General features: G+C 47.0%; 1 protein-coding gene across 1 annotated transcript in view; it reads left to right on the top strand.

Annotated features, from left to right (window-relative positions):
- Window positions 1–16063, top strand: part of LOC117438210 (fatty acid 2-hydroxylase-like) — a 112679-nt gene extending 96616 nt beyond the window's left edge. The window contains exons 2-10 of the mRNA XM_034073700.1: window positions 102–301; window positions 1990–2068; window positions 4807–4879; window positions 4978–5084; window positions 6487–6562; window positions 6927–6977; window positions 14583–14634; window positions 15095–15347; window positions 15987–16063. Coding sequence (XP_033929591.1) covers window positions 102–301; window positions 1990–2068; window positions 4807–4879; window positions 4978–5084; window positions 6487–6562; window positions 6927–6977; window positions 14583–14634; window positions 15095–15347; window positions 15987–16063 — 968 coding nt within the window. The remainder of the gene's footprint in view (window positions 1–101; window positions 302–1989; window positions 2069–4806; window positions 4880–4977; window positions 5085–6486; window positions 6563–6926; window positions 6978–14582; window positions 14635–15094; window positions 15348–15986) is intronic.
- The last annotated feature ends 1381 nt before the right edge of the window (window positions 16064–17444 follow it).

Genomic DNA, 17444 nt, shown 5'->3' with positions numbered 1-17444 from the left:
ATATTCAATTCAGGGGTAGCTGGTGGCCACATCCCTTGGGAACCTGCTCTGCAGGTAGTGATTTAAATTCATTAGACTTTTCCCCCTTATTCATTTAGCAGGCAGTCATGATCTCACTGTGCCTGTGACCCTGGATGGCACGGCCATCACTGTCCCCAACCACATCTGTCACTGGTGCTTCACCATGCGGTTTTCCTTCCCTTTCCAGAGCGCTGCTGAGCCAGTGGATGAGCAGGTGGCAGATGCTGCAGCCAAGACCCCAGCACAGATGGATCCTCTTGATAAAACAGTGGATGTGGAGATGAGATCTGGGGGTCTGCCAGAGTGCTCCTGGGGGAGACCAGCTCTCCTCTCCCCTGTAGGAACGCTGGCTGTCTGCTGACCCCTGGGATGGGAGGGATGCCAAGAGGAAGCTGGGCCATTCTGGCTGCTTCTGCCCTTTCTCCCAGCACAGATGGCATTACTCCCACTTTATTGCCCAGGCGTGGCTGTGCTGGGAGGCTCCTGCTGCGGTGGCATGGGAGGAGATGGTTTTCTTTGACAGTGGCTGTGCCCTTGAAGCAGGACATGCTGCCAAGCCACACCTTGCTTTAGTTATTGCTTTTTCCCCACTTTGTTATGTTTGGGGTTTGTTGGTTTTTTTTTCCCCTTAATTGAGTGCTAAGGGAACCCCTGGCCCAGACAGGGTGATCCCCATGTGTGCAGAGTGCTCCCTGCTCTGCCAGCTCCAATCTGAACACACCACAGGGGTGAGGATTTGTCCCCAAGGTGCCTTTGAATGTTCCTGACTTCTATGGCACTATCTGACTGCTGTGCCTTGCATGCTCCTCAGTGAGTGTCCTTTTATCTTGCAAAAGGTGGTTTCATTTTGAGCAAGTGAACACCTTTCACCTTCCCCCATTTTTATATTTCACTTGCTGACTGCCTTTAAAATCACCCCAAAGTGACCTTTTTGCTCTGATTTTTTCCTCTACCTCCCTGAAGAAGGGTGTCTCCATCTTTATCCCTATCCCATGCACCCACTGTGGGCTGGGGTTGTTTCCCCTCCTAGGTGATCACATCCATCCCTGCCTGCAGCAGAGTCCCAAAAATGCCCATGGCCACCTTGGCTCTTTATCCTGAGCCACCCCCCTACCACTGCTGCCAAATGACCAGTGGCACAGCCCTGGGTGCTGATGCTGCACCCGTGCCACACAACACAGGCTGGACGATGGAGAGATGCCAGGCCTGAGGCTTAGCGGGGTGAGTATAGTTTCTGTCCCAGGGCAGGGGTGGGACCAAGAAACCACCATATCTGGCTGGGCCAGCAGAAGACATGCATGGGGATGCTGAGCAATAGCAGAGGTGGTGCTGCCGGTTGTGTTTCTCTATTTTTGTTCCATGCAGACATGTGCACCTGCATGGGTCCCTTCTTGCTCTTGCAGCCATCTGAATGCAGTTATGTATGGGAGTATAACTGGTGTTTGTATTCCCATCCTGTATCCCTGCTCCCCATCCCTTTCTGCTTTGCTCCTTGCTGCTGGAGCACTCAAATGGCTGTGGTCACCCAGTGTGTCCTCTCCACAAGGAGAAAAGCCCTTGGTCAGGGCAATACCATGGAGATGGGCTCCACATCCTACCTGCAGCTCACTGGCATGGCTGGTGAGCAGAGAACATCACTGCTTGCTATCTAAACTTGGCAGTTCTCAGCAGGGAGAGCTTCTGTTATCTGGGCCTGATGCTGAGCCAGGACTGGGTACAGCCACCTTTACCTTGAACTGCTGGCAGGTACCCAGTGTCACAGAGGTGAGCTCAGCCCCACATTTGTGTGCAGATGGAGCTGATGTGTGTCTGGCTCTGCTTGTTTGCCCCATGCTAGTGCTTACAGGGAGCTCTGGGCTGCTTGGAGAAAGAAGCAGCTGCTTATGGGGCATGGGAAGGGCTTTGCAGCCCCATTCCCACAGCTCTGTGCCCAGGGTAGTGTGCAGGTACAAACAGTGTCTGCTCCTTCAGGACCTGGTGGACTGGCAGAAGCCCTTGCTGTGGCAGGTGGGCTACCTAGGGGAGAAGTATGAAGAGTGGGTGCACTGTCAACGCAGGAGTCCTGGACAACGCAGAGATGATCAATGTGATCAAGCGATTGCCAAACTTTATTAGATACAGTGCTCTTCTTATACCCTTACTCCCTTATGTAACAGCCTTGGATACTGAGCTCTAATTGGTTAGTCTAAAGGTTACTATTTTTTACAGAGCTAATGTTTACAACTTGTTATACTTGTGATTAAATGCCTTACTCTAAAAATACAGTGGGAAACTACAACCTTGGCAGAGATCATTCTCTGCACGTTCTCAGTGGAAAATTACAGAGGCCTAACAAGACAATTGACCTTGCTTATGCCTGCCAAGAATCTTCTTACTTTACAGTAATAAGGCTCAGGGTATTGGGATTGCTCACTACGTGGCCTTGACTCTTTAAGAATTACCACAAAACACCCTTCTTGTTTTTGAGCAATCCAGATACCCTTTACAGCTTTTTCTATAATACATTGTATACATTGTAAGATACAAGGAATAATCATTAAAAGTAGGATTAAAAATGTTAGTAACATTAAAACACCTTTATTAATCTTTAATCCAACCTGTGATTCCTTAAAGCAGAAGCATTCTGATGCAAACAAAATGTGAAATACCTGCAGAAATTAACTGCTTAGGTGATGGCTAAAAACTTTTACATGAACCCGACAACAAAAAAATATACAGAACACTGTCTGCCCTCATCACACACATACACACACGCTTGGGATCCCACAAGCACACTCCACACAACTACAGTATTTGAAACACAAAATCCAGATAATCATTACTCCCTCTACACAGTCCCACATACAGGACGTGGCACAAGGACCTTGTGAAGACTATCAGAAAACCAGCTCCGAGAAGCATCATCGCAGTGCGAGACGGCAGGCTCAACCTTAGCGGGCGCCCCTGCAGAGGCTCTGCCTCCCTCACATCGCATGAGGCTTGGGCTTTTATACTGACCAAAATGCACACTCATTCCGACACAGGTGGCCAGCCTATGTTGGAAGAAGTTGCCAGCAATATCTCTAAAGGTTTGCAAGGGTTGATAGAAACATGGACATACTTATGTTTACCAACTTCTAGTACACGAGTATCACAGACAGACTGCATCACAGGAGTTGTATATGGGGTCCCAACTCCACGGTCTGACACATTCTGCCCGATACCCCTGATAAGAGCATACAAGAGACCTTCCCATTTTGGGTGGGAAGCACACACACCACGGGAAACCGTGCAATACATCTGCATCCCCCACCCGTCTCGCTTCTCCCTTTACAGCTGCCCATTTATCAGGAGGATCTGGGGGATATAAATCAGGCTTCTTTTCTGGATGAATAGGCTCCAGGTCAAAAGCACCATCCAGGTCAGCATCGGCATTATCAGGCGTCAGAATCTCAGGAGCAGCAACAGCAAACTGATGAACGTGCACAGGCTCCTTCTCGGGGTCAATAGGACCTGGGTCGAAAGGATCGTCTTCATCCCCGTCCTCAGTCTTCGCTGCCACAGCGGCAACCAACAGAGGTTCAAGGAGGGGGGGCGTGCGGGTCTGCATGATCTCATTTTTTGACTTTAACATCTCTAAAACAGTTCTCCAAATGACTAACAAACTTTTCACAGCGTCATTGCCTTCTGTGACTGTGTCCCACAGTTTAACTCCTGCCTCATTCCACAAAGAGATCTCAAGTCCGGTAGACTCATCGATCTCTGGGTAATGCATCTTCAACCACTTCAGCATTAACTTTAAGTCTGCCTCTTTAAAGGTTTCTCCCTTCACCTTAAGAAGGACTGAAAACATCCATAAATCAGAGGCTTCTTCCTTAGTAATTTTCTCCCAAGTCTCGAGATTAAAAGCTTCTCCGACTCCCACAATTAACTCCTTACTCCAGAGCGACAATCTTTTTAGCACAGGCTCCATTCTGAGGTTTCTACCTCCGAGTACGTTCCCATTACTGATCTTGTCTCACAACGTCTGTCCTATACGTTCCCATTCAGAAACTTCAAATGCTGCCTGCACAGTGAGCAGAAGACCACGGTCTCAGGACCATTTTAACAGCCTTTCTAAGGTGGCACTACCGTATTCTAGTCCTCTCTTAGAGAGAAAATGTTGGAGGAGCTTCATTACTGCCTGCTCATCTTTGGATAGCGAGTGCCCCATCTCCTCCCTGTCCGCTCACCTGATCAGGGTGAGATCCCAACTTTGCAGCTAGCTGACTTCCACAGCGCCGGGGCAGTGCCGATTTCAGCCGGCTCCTACCCCCTCGTTCCCGATCGGATTTCATACCCTCTGAGAATGTTACCGATCTGAGGGTCCCTTGTTCGGGCGCCACTTGTCGACACAGGAGTCCCGGACAACGCAGAGATGATCAATGTGATCGAATGATTGCCAAACTTTATTAGATACAATTCTCTTCTTATACTCTTACTCCCTTATATAACACCCTTATGTAACTCCCTTATGTAACACATACTGAGTTCTAATTGGTCAGTCCAGAGGTTACTATTGTTTACAGAGCTAATGTTTACAGCTTGTTATAATTGTGATTAAATACCTTACTCTAAAAATACAGTGGGAAACTACACCCTTGGCAGAGATCATTCTCTGCATGTTTTCAATGGAAAATTACAGAGGCCTAACAAGACAGCTGACCTTGCTCATGCCTGCCAAGAATCTTCTTACTTTACAGTAATAAGGCTCAGGATATTGGGATCGCTCACTACGTGACCTTGGCTCTTTAAGAATTCCCACAGTGCACCAGCCCATCGATCATCCCATCCACCTCTTCTACTTGGATTTCCTTGAGTCCCTTTCCAAGACAGCATGGTGAGCCTCTGGGGTCTGTTCCAGTACCTCTATGGGGAGGGAGGGACAGCTTGCCACCCCATGGGATTCTTCTTCTTACATCTCCCTCTACCTCGTAGGTATGTGGTGTTCATGGTGTGGGCTCCCATGGTGCTCTATCTCAATTGGGTCAGCTTTACCTCCCTTGCCCAGGGCAACACCAGTCTCTTCTCATCCTTCACCACAGGTATGAGCAGCAGCAAAGCCTTTGGGCTCACTCACTGCTCCCACTTTGGGTCCAGGGGACAACCCTAGGTGGAGGGAAGACCTCTGCATCCCTTCCTCATCCCTCCTGTGCATGCTCACTATGAGCCACATGCACAAGCAGCAGGTGACCCCCTGACCCATGGCCACTGGCATGTCCCCTGCACAAAGCCACCTGCACTGCTTTAAAGCCTGAACTCATCCACCTCCATCCCCTCCTCTCACCCACACCGTTCTGACCCTGCAAATGGCATTGATAGAGGCATGGAGAATGCAGCCTGCTCCGTCTTGCCTCCCTCCCTTCCTTCCATCCCCAAACCTAAGCCATATGGGTACTGTGTTGTGTGCCAACCCTGCTGACACCCACCCTGGGCTACAGCTGGATGCTGGCATGGTGGGTAAATAAATGCAGCTCGCAGTGCTGCTGGCATTGCACAGTGTGGGTTTTTTTTTTGCCTGAAGCGCTTGCCCTTGAATCTCCCACTGTCTGCTCCCTTGGGAATAACAAGTGTGATGGGCAGGCTGTCATCTTTGTTGTTCATTGTCCTTTTTACTTTTGCTGGGTTCCCTGGGGTTTTGTTGGGTCTTTTGTGTTTGGTTTTGTTTATTTTCTGGGGGGAGGGTGGGGTGGTTGTGTTTTGGTTTGCTTGTTTGGGTTTTTTTGTGAGTTTGTTTGTATTGTTTTTGTTGTTTGGTGTTTTTTGTTTGTTTGGGTGGGGGGGTTATTTTGTTTTATTTGTTTTTTTATTTTTTTATGGCATTCTGCACCTTGCTGCCAAGGGTTTGGTGGTTTTGTTTTGGCTTTGAGTTTGTTCTTTTGTCCCAAATATGAACATGTTTAGGGGAAAGCTGTATTCTTCTAGCAATAATGCAGGGTTGGCAGCCAGACCTGAAAGGAGGAGGTGGCTGAACAATGCTCTATGGGGGGAAAGTGCCCAACAAACCTGTTATTTTTTTTCCCCTAAAATAATAAAAACCCAGCACCTGCAGCACTATTTAACTGTCATGAGCGCTGCCTACACAGGTGAGATCCTTCCTGCCTTATTCTGATGGGTGAAGCAGCTTTGTTCAAACAGGGTTGCCCCTGCAGTGCACATCCAAGCCTCCATTGCCATCTGGGATGTAGGGGACCCCCCTTGCTGGCTTCTTGTAGCAGCGAAAAGCTGACTCTTTCCATAAAGAGTATAAATTAATGGGAATCAAAGGAAGATGTGGTTTGGAGTGGTGCTTGAGGAGCTCCCTGGGGAAGCTCTGGGCAGGAGGTGGATGAGAGGTGAGAGGGAGGGAGAGCCAAGCTTCATCCAGATGAGGATGGGAGGATGGCAGTGGAGAAGATCACCCACATATTGGCCGCCCTGATAACTGCTGCATGTCTCATTGTATAGAGTACTCTGTCCCCATCCACAAATACTACTTCCCCTTCATCTTCCTCCTGGGGATGTTCCTGTGGTCCCTCCTAGAGGACCTCATTGCCGCGGAATGGACTCAGTCAGAGATCAATGTGATCAGACCAAAAGACATTTATTGCAAAGCATTATCTCCTTATATACTATTGCTTACACACACTTACAGCAATTTGGCATATCATGATTGGATACTTGTCTTGAGGACCCTTAGTGACTAACATATAATTGGTTAAGCACAGGTGTGAGAACTTGACCTCGAACGCTTGCCAACAGTCCACAGTTCTCATAACTCAGTGAATTACAGCTTCTTATCTTGCTTGTTTAGGCTTCCTCGTGCCTCTCACGGCCTTGCTGCATCCCTTGGAGTTATTCAGAGCTCATGTACCAAATATCCATTCTCCTGTGAGAACACTGTCTCCACACCTCATCCATCGCTTTGTCTTCCACATGAAGCCACCTGCTAGTGATGCGCGGATAGACTCCACAACTAGTTAAAGTTGTAAAGTAGGTATGCTTTTATTCAGCGCTGAGGTGCATGGGGATGGCTCCTCCAAAGCATGCACACCTCAGGGTTGTTGTCCCTTTACACTTATTCTCTTAAGGTATACATAGACATGAGGTTGCTCAATCCGCCTATACATATTTATTATCTATCCCCGCTTCGTATTATAATGAGCCGGAAGGTCCTTTGCACTTGCGCAGTGCCCCTTCTGATCATGGGCAGGGGTCTCAGGATGAAGTAAATGAGTCTTCCTCCTGTGGGCAGGGGTCTTCAAGATGAAGTAAATGAGTCTTCCTCTTCTTAACCTTTACACCTTTTAATCTTCAGACATGGACTTAGGGTTAGTTGGCGCCCAGTCTGCTTCTCCTGCCGCTTATCAATAGGAACAAACATCTGTGTTTTTGTCATGGTCTTAAGGCTTGATCGCCCAGTCTGCTTCTCCCCGGCTTATCAGCAGGACCTTTCATCTGCTTTTGTCAGCAGAACTAGCATCTGCTTCTTCCCCTCCAGCAGTAATCAATGCCTTGGCAAGGTGGCAATGGCAGGTACTTAGGACAGACAATACTTTTGTTTAAGCAAAGGAATTCCTTTAACTCCCTTGTACAATTTCTCTGTATTACCCCCCTGTACATTGGTTACTTTTACTCTATTATTTATGACAGACCTATCCGTGTTCCTTCTATTGATTTATGAAGTGATTTTGATAAAATTATACCTGGAGAAGAACTTGGTTAAGTATATCTCTGAACCATCCAGTAACTCCTCATCCAATCCACTTCCAACAATTTTAAGCTTTTGCATATTCTCCTGCAGTTTTCCCAGCTTAGCATGGATTGATTCAGAATGGTCAGATTACATTTATGCAGCACATACCTTTGAAATCCTCAAAACCTTTTCTACAAGACACCCACTGTATCTTGCAGGACTCAAACCACCAGATGCCTGCTGCCTAAAAACCAAAACTTTTTCTACAAGACACCCACTGTGTCTTGCAGGACCCTAACTACAAGATGCCCACTGCCTCCTGTGATTGTAAACCATAGGACGCCCGCTGCCTCTTGTTTTACACCTAAAACCTTTTTGTACAAGACACCCACGGTGTCTTGCAGGACCCTAACCACAAGATGCCCACTGCCTCCTGTGATTGTAAACCATAGGATGCCCACTGCCTCTTGTTTTACACCTTTACCCAAACCACAAGATGCCCACTGCCCCCTGTGTCTGTAAACCACAGGACGCCCGCTGCCTCTCGTGCGTAAAACCTTTTGTACAAGACATCCACTGTGTCTTGCGGACCCAAACCACAAGATGCTCACTGTCCCCTGTGACTGTAAACCACAGGATGCCCGTTGCCTCTTGTGGGTGTACACCAAACGGACACTAGCAGTCGGGTATACACCTAATTAGGCCAAGCTTCATGTAGTATGTGCAGCACTTGTACTGCCCTTATCTCATTCAGGTAGTAAGTGATACCTGGATTTATATTCTGAATACAATTGCAACATTGTGTTAACACTCATGGATCACTCTATCTTTCACAAATTTGTCTGTTATTACCGCTCGATGTGATTTTCCAGGGAGCTTTTGGAGCCTTTTTGAATCCAGACGCTTTGTTCTCTAATTTTGATAGTAGTGAAAGTTGTGAGTAATACTTGGAACGGCCCCTTCTACCTTGGTTCGAGATCTTCTTCCTCTGTGGTCTGAAAGATTTTATGTATACATAATCTCCAGGTTGTATATTATGTACTGGACTCTCCAGTCCTCTGCTTCGAGTTCCAGCCACATGGTTTTCTTCTCCCACTTGGAGAGGCACTCCCTGTTGGACCCCATATGGTCTTCCATATAAAATTTTACATGGTCTAGCCTTTTCTTTCGACCGAGGTTTAGTTCAAGGCCTTAATAGAGCCAGTGGTAAGGCTTGGTACCAATATTAATTTATTTCCTGACATATTTTACCAGTCTGATGTTTTGATCAGATGAACCATCTTTTCTACTTGCCCACTGACCTGGGGCCTGTATGGTACATGTAGTTGCCAATCAGCTTCTAATTTTTGCTAGTTTCTTGTAACTATTTTGCTCTAAAGTGCGAGCCTCGGTCGGAAGAAATTGCCTCTGGTACTCCAAAACAAGGTATATCATATAACGATGTTCCAATTACTTGTCTTACATTATTTATTCTACAAGGGAATGCTTCTGGCCACCCTGAAAAAGTTTCCGTTAACACCAACAAATATTGGTAACCTGTTCTCGGTAACTCAGGAAAATTTATTTGCCAGTACTGTCCTGGGTAGCTTCCTTCCCAGTTGTATCAATTTGATTTCTATTTTCTCCTTCCTACAATTTGCCTAAGTATTTATACAAAGAGTTGCGACCCCAATGAGTTTTATTAGGTTCCTCCTGAAGTATCTTCCAGAGTTGATTACAGGGAATTATAATTCGCCCATCATGTATCTGAACCCAACCCCCTTTTTTTCCTGTCCTTTGAGATCTTCAATCAATTTTCTATCCTCCTTTGAATATCTAGGTTTAGATTTCTCAATTGTTAGTTTGCCATCAGGGATTCAGCTTCTTGTTTGGCTTCAATATTGGCCAAATAATTTCCAGTTTCTTGATCAGAGTATTTATATATTTTTTTTTAAAAAAAAGTTTTCATTCTTTTCAGACATCACCATGTCCATGGACCACAAATGCATATTTAGAATCAGTCCAAATATTTATCCCTTTTGTCTTTAGACAGTTCCAGGGCTCTTGTTCAGCATGTTCCAGGTTTCTTTCAAATTTGGTAAAAACAAAAACAAAAAAAAAAAACATGAAGGAGATAACCAGTGGGCTTCTTTCTGTTCCAGAACTGCTAATCCAACATGAGACACTAGTACAGTAATCTTTTGTCCCAAGGTAAATTTGCAAGCCTCTTCAATGTTCATGACAACTGCAGCCACAGCTCTTAGGCATCCGGGCTCTCCTTTGCTTGCTTCATCCAGCTGTTTTGAAAAATGCACCACTGTCTTCTTATAGGGTCCTAGCTTCTGAGCAAGGACCAAAGCTATTCCCTCTTCATAGGAATATAGCCAAAATGATTTAGTCACATCCGGAAGTCACAGAGCTGCAGTTCTCATTAGCTCTGTTTTAAAGCCCTCCTCTACAGAATCGGTCTATTCCAAAGAGAGAGGTTTCTTTTAACAGTTCATATAGTGGTCTTACCAGAACACCATAATCATGTATCCATGTCTGCATCATGCAGTCATTCCCAGGAACGTACAGAACTCCTTGATGGTTGATGGTCGTGGCGTTTGATAAATGGCTTCTTTTCTAGCAGTTCCAACTTCTCTGTTCTCCTGTTGTTTCATACCCTAGGTAGGAAACTCAGGTTTGAATTAGTTTGGCCTTTTGTCTGGATACCTGATAATCATTCAGTCCCAGAAAATTCAATAATCCCACCATTAACGAGACATAGGTCATTCACATATTGTAACAGAGTCCCCGTCTGAGTGGGTGGATTCCATGGTTCTAGTTCCAGTGTTAACTGATTTCAAAACTCGTTGGACTGGTTTTAAACCCTTGAGGTAATACTGTCCAAGTTAGTTGAGTTTTCCTTACTGTGTCAGGATTTTCCTTATTCAACAGCCAATAAATTCTGGTTTTCTTTGGCCAATATTAAGAAAAGAAAGAGTCCTTTAAATCCAAGACAGCAAACCATTTGATTATTATTCAATTTAGTAACAAATGCCTATACCCCCCTTCCTTGGCAGTTCTGTAAAGTCAATCTGCCATTGTTGGCTTGGTCCATTTGTTCCCTTTTAGATTTTTCCAGATTGCAGGGTCACTTATATTACTCTCCATTGCCTCCCAGGGCCATCTCTCTCCCCGGTTAGTTCCCCCAAAAACACAGCAGTTAGTTACATTCAATGCTTTAGCTATATATTCAGCAAGATTTACAAAGAGATTTTTTTAGCAACTGTGGGAATTTCATATTGGACTCCAGTTTCCATTTCATGATAATACATGATGTTGTATTGACTCTTTATATTTTTCTTTGATCTTAATACTAATAATCACATTTGGGTCTTCTCCAGTTCCATATATTTTAAGTCCAATTTTAGTTACTTTTTTTCTGTTTCCAATTTTTCAGTTAAATTTCAGTTAAATTTACTGGCTTGCAGGCACGGGTTGTACAGCTATTCCTGCTATTAAACCTCATAGAGTCTTACATTGATAGTCATATCTCCAGCCTGCAGTATTCCAGCATACACAAGACCATCCTTTTCTTCCACAGAGGTGTGATGACTGATATCTAGCCGTTTGACTAGGTACATCATCAGGATTTATGTGACATTGGTATCCACCTGGGCAAATATATTTTGGTTGGCTACTATAGTACCACCTCCACTCTAAACTTCCACAATTAGTATCTAAATTATCATCTATAATATCACATGCATCAAAAATTATTGACAGTGAGGTACTCGAATTGGTTATAACTTCATTATAACTTATTCCAATTAATCTTCCTTCTTCTGAATTTGTCCTCACTGAGTTTGATTATATATGCAACTGCCTGTCTTTGTTCCTTTGCATTCATAAACGGTGTGGTAGATCATTATTTGAGAGGTTACTCTCCCTTGTCTAGTTGTGGTAATGCATTCACTACAGTTGTTGTGAATGATTTTAGAAGCCACGGCATTTTCCCATATGGTTCCTATCAGAACCGACACCAAAAGAGGTCCGGTCAGGATCATAATGCTCAGCGGTCACAGCCCCAGGGGTTGCAGCCCTCGGCAGACCTTTTCAGCTGCAGCACCGACTCCCTCCTGTCTTGCCCTCTCTGGTAGGTTAAAGGTATGTTCCCTGTCGGCTCCTATGGCAGTAGTATTTGACCCACAACAACTGTTCCAACGAGGTGGTAATTTTACACCGAATGCAAAAGAACTGTAATTGATTCCTCAAAAAATTGTTCCTGGTCTCCCCTACGAGTAATAATATACTTAAATTGCAGTGTTTGCATATAGGACATGGACTGGTACTGGCTCTTATCCTATTGTTTCTTAAAATAATTTCAACTATATCTGCATATCCCATATCAAATATACAGGAGTCAATATGAATTCCCTCAGTTACTTATCCAAGTCCTCTTGAGGGTCAACCTGGTGTTTCCGGGTTCAGTCACAACTTTCCATTCTTTCATGGGTCCTTTTACTCATGACGCATGTGTCCACCCTTTTTCAGCAGTTCTTATTGCCGTTTCTGTAGTTAAAAGAACAAGAAATGGTCCCTCCCAACGAGGGGATAAATTTTTTGCTTTCCAGTTTTAATGTCATTCTAGTTCTAATTCATTCACTGGAGCTGCCCCATGGCATTCCCCTCCAGAGCAGTCTCACTTCCAGGGTCCAGACTCCCCATAGCACACACACCGATCTGGTTCCACAGAAGAGCCTACTCCCCCACCTCTGCTCAACATTCCTTCTCCACCAGTTTCAAAGCAACCGCTTTCTTTTTATCCACTTTCCATGTTTCCTCCTTTACTCCTAGCCAACAACCCTTCAGTCCCATCTATCAACATGTCTGTTTCCATTTGTTTGCCTAAACACAGGAGCTGCTCGAGCTCCCTCCTTAACTTTCTTTAACTTCTTAACATCTTTCCCTAGTATCACAATCTGAACAACATCTCTTTAGCTTTTAGTTTTTCCTGTCCTTTTCCAAAGCCAAAATTAAGGGATCAGGAAGAGGTATATTAATTTTGCACTGTCACATCTGCATACATTCCATTTTCCTTGTCACCTCAAAAACAACATTAATTATAACACTGTATCATACTTCAAAGTTCCATTTTTGGGCCATTTTCCTTGATCTTCCAAAGTATATGAAGGTCAGCATTGGTTACAATATTTTACCAACGTTTTCTTGTTTACAGAGGCCCCAGAAGATCCTCTCAGTTCTTTCAAATGAGCCAAAATGTAACCCAATGGGCTTTTCCTCAGAATTTCCTCGTCTTGACCGGCTCCCATTCCAGCCAATCTTTTACAAATCTCTATATAGTTTCTCAGTGCTCTGCAAATGCACTTATGAAAATATGAGAGCACCTACACAAGTTTCAGTTACAGCAAAATTTCCTTTGCAATCATGCCTCTTTATTTTTTTTTTTGACATTTTTACAATTTTTTTTCCAGTTTGTATGTTTTTCTCTTTTTTTTTTCCTTTTCTTTTAATCTTATACACAGGACAGAGACAGGACCACAAAACATAGACACTTCGTCCGTCTCCGGCCGCTCTCCTCGCGGAGACACGGAACCGCGGATTGGGACTCCACACTCGCTTCGTAGCTATGCTACGTCTCAGTCACACAGAAACACAAAGTTACACATGGGATCCCCCACTCACACTATGGTTCTGCTTACCCTCCTCACGGTTCTCAGAATTTGAGATACAGCAGAAACCTGGTGGGTTCGCTTACCCTTCACCTGCCCCCCTAGCAGGTCCGTCCTGGCTCCCAAAACTTGGGATACAGCGAAAACCCGGGCTCACCCGATCCGCTCCCAGGGTCGCTAGCAGCCGCTCTATCGGTCAGCGAGCCCCCCGCTTGCAAGCCATACCAACCAAGGGGAACTTCGCTGTGCGCCAGACGTCTCTGCGCGCCTTACCAGCAGCCCCGGGCCACGCGTACGCCTTACAGGCCACCTAAATTACCAAAACCTAAATTACCAAAACCCAAATCACCAAAACCCCAAACATACCGTTTCTCCACAGCCGGCACAGGTTGTTGTCTGTCCCCGCAGTGAGCAGATGGGAAGTGGAGGTCCTCCAGGCAAACAGCCTGTGGCGCCGAGGATGTCCACCCCTTGGCCGATCCTGCAGCCGGACAGTGGTCTCCTGCCTGGCTCGCCAAATTGATGCGCGGATAAACTCCACAACTAGTTAAAGTTGTAAAGTAGGTATGCTTTTATTCAGCGCTGAGGTGCATGGGGATAGCTCCTCCAAAGCATGCACACCTCAGGGTTGTTGTCCCTTTACACTTATTCTCTTAAGGTATACATAGACATGAGGTTGCTCAATCCGCCTATACATATTTATTATCTATCCCCGCTTCGTATTATAATGAGCCGGAAGGTCCTTTGCACTTGCGCAGTGCCCCTTCTGATCATGGGCAGGGGTCTCAGGATGAAGTAAATGAGTCTTCCTCCTGTGGGCAGGGGTCTTCAAGATGAAGTAAATGAGTCTTCCTCTTCTTAACCTTTACACCTTTTAATCTTCAGACATGGACTTAGGGTTAGTCGGCGCCCAGTCTGCTTCTCCTGCCGCTTATCAATAGGAACAAACATCTGTGTTTTTGTCATGGTCTTAAGGCTTGATCGCCCAGTCTGCTTCTCCCCGGCTTATCAGCAGGACCTTTCATCTGCTTTTGTCAGCAGAACTAGCATCTGCTTCTTCCCCTCCAGCAGTAATCAATGCCTTGGCAAGGTGGCAATGGCAGGTACTTAGGACAGACAATACTTTTGTTTAAGCAAAGGAATTCCTTTAACTCCCTTGTACAATTTCTCTGTATTACCCCCCTGTACATTGGTTACCCGTGTATCACTAGTAACTACTATCTCATCACCCTGCATTTCTTGCTGCCTGGGCAGCATCACAAGGTGAGCCGCAGCTCATGCCTCCGCCGGCACCCACTGGGTCGTGGGAACAGTGGCTTTTGCTCAGTTGGAGTCTGTTGTTCAGTGTGTGACTTGTGGCGTCTTCTCCCCAAGTGGGGCCCTTACTTAATACCAGCAAGGGCTGCAAGATGGGCTCGGAGGAGCTGGAGTTAAAGCTGCAAGCTCTGGTTGGGCAAGCGGGAAGACCAAAAAAGCCATGGGCTCCCTCTATCTTCACTGGAGGAAATGTCCCTGTGGAGCTCTGGGACCTGCCAGCCAAAGCCACTGGATGTCTGGTCACCTCAGCGTGGGCAAGGGACTGCTCTCACCACTGGGCTCATCTTTTGGGGACGGTTTCTGGAGGCTTTGGTGTTGTCTTTTCCCAGCCTTCTTTGCAGGGATGCACTGGGGGATGTGGGGTGAGCTAGGAGCTCCCTTTCCCACCATCCTTCTTTGCTTCCAGTCTCCCTTCAACAGCTCCCACCTGGTGTTCCCTCCTGTGCCAGCCTTGCTAGTGATTGGCTTCTTCTATGGCATCCTGCAGCTCCTGCTGCCTGAGGAGCTGGGGCTCTCAGTGTTTGCTGGGGGGCTCTGTGGCTACATCATCTACGACATGATGCACTATTACCTCCACTACGGATCCCCAAAGAAGGGCATCTACCTGTACGGCCTGAAGGCTTATCATGTCAAGCACCACTTTGAACACCAAAAATCAGGTAGTGCCACATTGTCCATGTGTGCTGGCAGGGGCAAAGGGCTGTCAAATCCTCCTCTGCCTGTGTATGTGCAGCTGATGCTCTGAAATGTTTGGCATTTGGGATGGGGAAACCTATCCATGCTGCAGGGGGAAGCAGTGTATGACGTGTTGCAGCCCCATGGGACACCTTTCGTGGTTCCCAGGTTGAGGATGAGGAGCTGGCGTGGTGCATGGGTGAAGGCAGCAATCCATCTCACTGGTGGGCACCAATGCTGCCTGGGCATGCTGGGGCAGGGACATGCATGTAGGTGCCTGTCCCTGCCTGGAGCAGCATCTCCTGCCAGGTGTTGTTAGGCACAGGGTGAGACCTGCCCCCCCCCCCCCCCCCCCCCCCGGGTCTTCTCCACACCTTTGCCAGTCTGACAGTTGCTCAGCTTGCCCTTTGCCCAGTTTCCTAGGAGAAAATGCCCCATCCAGATAAACTGTCATCCATAGGGCTGGCAGCATGGCCCAGCCAGTTCCTTCTGCTCTTCCTCCTCACCCTCACCTTGCTTTCTTCCCTTCCCTCCAACACCAGTTAACACAGAGCAACCTGCACCCTGCCCCAGCAGCATTCCAGTGATGGTGCTGTGGGCTCAGCTCTCTATCCCACCCACAGGCTTTGGCATCACCACTCACTTTTGGGATCATCCCTTCAGGATGCTCATCCTTGAGGAGACCTTTGAGGAGGACTGATGGCCCTGGTGTGGTGCCTGGCTGCTGGCTCCATCCATCCTGGGCTGGGGCTGGCATCTCTCAGAGCCACTGGCCCCCGCTTCCTTCCTGGGGACTGTGCCACAGCAGTGGCCCCACACTAGAGCATTCCCATGGTGTGCTGTGGCACTGCCAAGGGGGACAGGGAGTGAGGATGCAGGGAAAGGCAAGGAGGAGGTTGCAGGTCTCCCTGGGGCCTCCTGCCCCTTCCTTACTGCCCTCCTGCTCCAGGACACGGATGCACAGGCAGGTCTGCTGCCTGACAGGTGAAGTGCCTGATGCCACCCTCACTCCTCTGCCCTGGGACCTTGCTGGAGCCCCCTGGTTAACTCCATCACCTAACTTGTGCTGAGGGGCTTCCATATCCTGTATACTTCTCCTGGCCTGATCAGAGTTTTCTTGGCCTGCAGCCCTTTGCATGGGGATGCTACAGATCTGTATTTTGCCTTTTTCTAAACAGTGCATCTGTATCTCTCCCAGATTTAAGTTTGTGGGTTTTGTAGACATTGGCTACTTGAAACGCAAACTTCAATGGACAGAATTACTACCAAATGCCTTTTCCTACTGATCCTGTGATTGTTATGGGTTTTTTTTACCTAACGTTTACTACAGCTGTTTAAAGAGCTGGAATAAAGTTCTGTGTAAAACTGTAGACACTATAATTATAAATAAACTGTATATTTTGAAAAATAAAGTCTTTTAAAAAGGGTTGGGCTAGTGTGTCCCTCATGGCTCCTACATTCTTCCACTCTGGGTGCATCCCTTCCCAGGTGCCCTTGGTGCCCTGGTAGCTGGGGGTTTCCTTTCCTGTCTCCCCCTGCTGCCAAAAGCTGTGCTGTGGATGAGGGTGAGGGCAAGGGAGATGCTCTCTGCAGCGGGAAACCACTGAACTTGTGTGATCCTGGGCTCCTGGTTAAGCAGGCAGAAGGCACAGCTTACTTCTTTGAAGTTGGGCAATGGCATCATGTGCTGCCCCACACTTCCCAAAACCAGCTGACCTCTTTGACAAAGATAAGTGCAAACCTTCCTGAGCTCCTGGAAAAGGTCAAGTGCTGTTTCCAGCACGGGTGCCCACAGTCTGCTTCCTTTGTTGCTGGGGGGGAAGGGGTCCTGAAGCTGCAGGGATGGGGAGGGGAGTGGATCGTCCCAAAGGCCCAGCATCCCTAGCATGGGATGGGTGTGTTCTGGAGGGTCCTGCTGCACAGTGTGTGGAGCTCAGCAGGGTGCAGAGCTGATGCTGAGGGTGTTACAGGGCCTTGGCCAAGAAGGGAAGAGCCTTGCTTGCCCAGCTTCCTCCTCCACTTTCCCTGCATCCTCACCGGTGGAGACAGTGTTCTCACAGGAGAATGAATATTTGGTACAT

Source organism: Melopsittacus undulatus, assembly GCF_012275295.1.
Source record: "Melopsittacus undulatus isolate bMelUnd1 chromosome W unlocalized genomic scaffold, bMelUnd1.mat.Z SUPER_W_unloc_2, whole genome shotgun sequence".
Taxonomy (NCBI): domain Eukaryota; kingdom Metazoa; phylum Chordata; class Aves; order Psittaciformes; family Psittaculidae; genus Melopsittacus; species Melopsittacus undulatus.
This window is presented reverse-complemented; position numbering and strand designations above follow the sequence as displayed.